Source organism: Vicia villosa, linkage group LG7, assembly GCF_029867415.1.
Source record: "Vicia villosa cultivar HV-30 ecotype Madison, WI linkage group LG7, Vvil1.0, whole genome shotgun sequence".
Classification (NCBI taxonomy): domain Eukaryota; kingdom Viridiplantae; phylum Streptophyta; class Magnoliopsida; order Fabales; family Fabaceae; genus Vicia; species Vicia villosa.
Genome location: NC_081186.1, coordinates 100722892 through 100728599, shown reverse-complemented (window position 1 = coordinate 100728599; position 5708 = coordinate 100722892). Strand labels below are relative to the sequence as shown.

Sequence of the window (5708 nt, the reverse complement as noted above, 5' to 3'; positions counted from 1 at the left end):
TAAAATTTATTTAAATTTATATTTTATATTATTTTATTGTGAGTGATGATTATATTTAAAATTTGAATGTAAAGAATAAACATATGAAATTATGATATTTTAAAATTTAAAATTTTGTAGGTGTTTTGATATTTTTTTAGAGACTAAGTCATCCAGTTCGATCGATTTAATAAATATATAGTGTTGTAATAGAGACCGGTTTATTCAACCAAATTATCCAGTTTAATCAGGTTTAGTCATGCAGTTCGACCAATGACCCAGTGATTTAATCAATAAACCAATGATCCAGTATCCCCACTAATTTAATAACCGGTCCTGTTTTTAAAATACTGTATATAAGATATAGTGTATGATATTATATTGTTCTCAAATTTTTGTATTAATATAGCATTTTTTTCTCTTACATGTAATGTAATAGCAATGTATAAGTATCTCATTAATTCAATTCACTCGGTAATTGTGTAGTATAAATATTTCATTAATTCAATTCAGTTGATAATTTTGTAAGAATATTAGTTAATTATATAACTTTTTTAAGGGTGTGTTTGGTTCGAGGTAAATGGAGGGGAGGGGAGGGGAGGGGAGGAGAAATTTTTAATTAATTATGTTTGGTTCAAATTTAAGGAGGGGAAGGGAGGGGAGCAAAATCCCTCCAAACCTCACTTTTTGCATTCCTCCGAATTGGGGGGATTTGGAGGGGAGGGGAGGGAATCTGAATTTTAATACGTAAAAAATCATTATCTTTACTAAAATATCCTCGGTTTAATTTTAATATTTCAAAATTATTTATTTTCTTTTGTGTTAATGCTTCTCTTCTATGTGATTTTTCTCGATTATTTCCATCAACTTATAATAACTATTATCCACCTTCAAATTTTTTTCAATTTTTTTTACTTAATACAAATCATAATCATTGAATTATTTTTATAATTATTTTAATGTTTATTTATGTTCATTTTTTCTTCTAATTTTGTTATTTATCCTATTATATTTTTTTTATATCAAATTTTAAATCATTCACTTTATTTTATTTTTTGTTTATTTATTTTATTAAAAAATTTAAATTATTAGTTTTAACAATAACTTATTTTATGTATTTGTTTTGTTAGATGATTCATCACTATTTAAAAATTGTTATTAGCATATAGTTTCATATTTTATGTACTCAGTTTATTAACGTTATGATAAATTATAACGTTTGAGTCCCTCAATATTAAAAAATTTATTACCAAAAAAATATTTATGAATTTTTCATATTTGAATATTATATCACTTATATAAGATCATAAGGGTAAAAATGTAATTTATGAATAAAACCCCTCCCCTCCCCTCCTGAACCAAACATATTTTTAATTAAAACCCCTCTCTTCCCCTCCCCTCTCTTATTTTGAACCAAACACTTATCTGATTAAAAAAATCCCTCACATCCCCTCCCCTCCCCTTCCCTCTTTTAAAATCCCTCCCCTCCCCTCCCCCTCATTTGAACCAAACAGACCCTAAAAGGAGAATTGCAAGTACATAATATTAAGGGAAAAATAGATAATATAATAAAAACTTGTTCCTTGGTGGCCAAGCATGCGTGGTCATAAAGCAAATGATTTTCTAAAAAAAGTTTACTTAGTACATGTTTCATAAAAGCTTATTTATTGATTGATTATTTTTATTTTATTTTATTTTGTCTAAATATTATATAAGTTGGAAAAATTCCCTTAAAAATTGTACTACTAATTCTTTTTGTGACTCTTCTAGATGCACACACACACTTGGTAGCTACTATGGAGGAAGAAAAATTCATTGAGCTCAAAACTGTTACCACAAAGTTTGTGAATTCTTCTCCTACACCAAAAATTGTTAGAATCTCATATACTGATGAATATGCAACAGATTCTTCATCTGAAGAAGAACAACAAGAACATAGCTTTGTTCAACGTGTAACAACAAAGAAAATGGTGAAAGAGATTAGATTCCAAACATGTTCCACTCAATCCAACAAGAGAGTCAGTATGAAGAAACATGAAGATGGAGAAAACTACAATGTGGATGGTGAATGTGGTTTGAAACAAGTTCATCAAAAGTTCCGTGGTGTCCGAAGGCGGCAATGGGGGAGATGGGCGGCGGAGATTCGCGATCCTCGGCTCGGAAGGAGAAGATGGTTAGGAACTTATGATACGGCTGAAGAAGCTGCTTTGGTTTATGATAGAGCTGCAATTGAGTATAGAGGTGCTGATGCTGTTACAAATATTATGGAACCGCCGAAAAAACATCATCAACAACAACAAAAGAAAACATCGAATAATGTACGTGACCAAAATGTTAACGTCAATGTTCTTGGTGATTACGATTCTGTTGATAAGGATTGTAATAATGGTAGTTCATCTTCTTCATCTGTTACTGAAATTTGGAGCGAAAGAATAAGTGTGCAAGAATGGATTAGAGAGTTAACTGGAGAAGAATACTTAGATGAGTCTTTTGGTTCTCTTTGTTCCTATGATGAGCTTGTTCTTCCAACAATGGTATCTAATGAGAGTTATTGCATGGTTGATAATATTCCTTTTCATCTTGAAGAAGATTTTGAATCATGTAAATGGGAGGTTGATAATTACTTCAAATGAAATTGTAAGTGATGAGTTTCTTTTGAATCCAGTTAGAAAAGTTTTTTTTATCACATTCTCAGGACCCAAACGTTTCACCGCTAGACCACACACACGCAAACATCCAGTTAAAAATGTGAATGTTAGTTTTTTTTCATGAACAATTATTTTTGTTTATTTGTCTCTATTTAATTTCTTCATAGCAATTGTTGTTTTGAATGTTGCTTGATTTGTTCACAGAAAAAAACACTAGAGAACACTTGAGAGAGAAAAAATATTATAGGGTACGTAGGATCCTAAGAGCTAAAAGTAGGATTTGTCTTTTTGTTATTTTTTAAAGTTTCAAAAAGAATGCCTCTGCAGGTTGAACCTTCTATGGACACATACATATCAGAAACCTTGCATGCATTTTTTTTTGAAAATTTAAAAAATATGTTATTGGTTCTTTTTGTAAACACCTTTTAATTAGGATACAGCAAGCAATGCATTGATTCAGAGGTGTTGCAGCATCTTCAAATGGGTGAAACTTGGGAAGCTTTTTGGTCAAGTGAGAAAATTTCAATACTGAGCAGAAAAGAAGAAATTGTTTTTGTTTTATGTGGCATTTGATTGTAGGTGAGACTGTAAAATGTGGTCCATATGAAGCTATGACATCAGTGTTTCAGAGGTCTATCATGAAACTATATATGTGTATCAGGGGTTGCATAGGTTTTGGTCATGATTTTTTCCAATGCAAAAAAAGATAGCAGCTACTACAAGTCTACAACATAACCTTGTTTTGAAGGATAAAGTGATTAAAAATAATATTTACTTCGAAAAAAAAATGTTTTTAAGACTGATGTATAGTATTTTAACTGAGAAATTCTCAATGCAACTTTTTATTTGGCAAAATTTCAATTATACTCTCTGCTTTTGTAAATGTATACTTGAAAATATTTTTTTTTGACTAAAAATTGAATATTTTCGTAGGTGTATTTATAGAAGTATTTTAAACTAGTAAACTTTGGAAAAAATTTAAATTTATTCAATTTAGGGATTTTTCCGTAGGTAGATCTACGGAACGACTTAGCGCCAGAATATTTCATAGATATATCTACGAAAGTATATGATATAGTTTAAACCAACATGATCACTCTTCTATTCTTACATTTCTTCTTCAACACCCACCTCTCCACAACCTAAAAACCCTACACCATCAATATCATTTTTCACTTCAAAACTCCAACTTTTTAATGCAACAAATCAAAGAGAGCAAGAGGAGACTGAATTTCAGATAAATAATCATCTTTGCCCATTGCATTGCTCACATTATGCATCAATTTCTATCAAAAAAAGTAACGTTGCTTCCGTAGGTACATCTACGAAATGTATTGAAGATGAACACGTTCCGGACGTCCATCTACGAAACGTGTATGTGTTGTTTTTTCCAGTAGTCTTGTGATTTTGTGTTATTTGTGTTATTGTTTACAAAGAGGTATGGTGCATCCCGATAATATCTCAAGAGAATTGGTTCCTTTAGTCGATGTTTCTTTAAATATTGAAAGGGTAGTCGTAAAGACGGTAGATGTCGGCTGTGACTTTAATAACAAGCAAGAGCTTGATAATCTTGAAAGCATGCTCACATGGATTTGTAGGAATGCAACTAACCTTGGTTTTGGTGTGGTAATAGGAAGATCGGTTAATAGTACAACAAGAAGAAACGCTTTCGTAACAATGTTGTGTGAAAGAAGCAGAAAATACCATATTCCTCTAAGGAAGTTTAAAAGAGACGACATAGATACTAGAAAATGCGAGTGTCCATTTAAAGTTCGTGGTTATATGTTGGCTAGCAAGAAGTAAAAATATAGTGTTATTTGTGGTTTTCATAACATGATTTGTGCTCAAAGTTACAAGGTCATCCTAGCGTATGTCGACTCAAACCGGAAGAGAAGACATGTATTAGTGACATGTCCTTGAATCTTGTCCAACCGAAAAATATACTTGGCACATTGAAACAGAAGAAACCCGACAACGTATCAAATATAAGGCAAGTGTATAACATTTGGTACTGCAATAACAAGGCGAATAGAAGAGATAGAAGTGAGATGCAACAATTATTGAAATTGTTAGATGATAACAAATACGTGTCACGGTACCGAACTTGAGACGATGGATTTATGGTCTGAGATATTTTTTGGACTCATATCCGGATTCGATAAAGTTGTTCAACACGTGTTCGACTGTGCTCATTCTCGATTCTACCTACAAGACCAACAAATATAGACTTCAGTTATTTGGGATGGTCGATGTTACATCCACCAAAAAGAAATTTAAGTAACGGAAAAGTAAAAGATTAAAAGTAAAGATTTTATATATCTAGAAAAAGTTATTCAAAAAGGCAACAATTACAGGCTTGAATGTTCACTAATCGGTTAGAAATATGAAACTAATTGATTAATCTATTTCACACAGAAAAAAACTCTAGTCTGAATTTACTCCTTTAATCGATTAATTAGCTTCTTATTGGATTAAGAAAATAACTCACTCCTTAATTGGTTATAAGAAAGTACTATTCAATTAGATAACGATAACGAGTTGTGTAAAAAAATTAAATAATGAATTTAAATATCATAATTAGTCGGAGTTTCTCTTTAATCGATTAAATACTCAAAAGAATTGATTTTTAAAATTTTAAAAAAAAGGATAAAGAGATTTTAAAAGGTTTTAGGAGGAGTATATAAATTAAAAGATTTTAAAAAGGATAAAGAGAATTTAAGATTTATTATTATTTATTTTACATATATAAATTATATATAAATTGAGGTTTCACATCCATAGATCCTTTCAAAATTGATCTTTTAAATTGGTTTTACTTATTTAATATTATTTTTTATAATTATATTATATAATATTTAAAAATATTTTTAAACTAATATATGACATCTTATATGACGTCACCCTAAAATTTCCACCTAAATGTCACGTATTAAATAAAAGGTTTAAATGCAGTTTTGGTCTCCCAAAATTTTCAATTGTTTGATTTTAGTCCTTCATGTTTCAATTGTTTGATTTCGGTCCCCTTAATTTTCTAATTGCTTAATTTTGGTCCCCTAAGTTTAAATTGTTTAATTTTGCCCC

General features: G+C 30.2%; 1 protein-coding gene across 1 annotated transcript; it reads left to right on the top strand.

Annotated features, from left to right (window-relative positions):
* Positions 1-1771: 1771 nt before the first annotated feature.
* Positions 1772-2872, top strand: LOC131618037 (ethylene-responsive transcription factor CRF6-like). Its single transcript, XM_058889304.1, has one exon. The coding sequence runs from the start codon at positions 1776-1778 to the stop codon at positions 2610-2612; it is 837 nt and encodes a 278-aa protein (XP_058745287.1). The 5' UTR covers positions 1772-1775; the 3' UTR covers positions 2613-2872.
* The last annotated feature ends 2836 nt before the right edge of the window (positions 2873-5708 follow it).

Excerpts from the sequence above, each read along its gene's own strand:
- LOC131618037 (XM_058889304.1), top strand. The coding sequence starts at position 1,776 with ATGGAGGAAGAAAAATTCATTGAGCTCAAAACTGTTACCACAAAGTTT.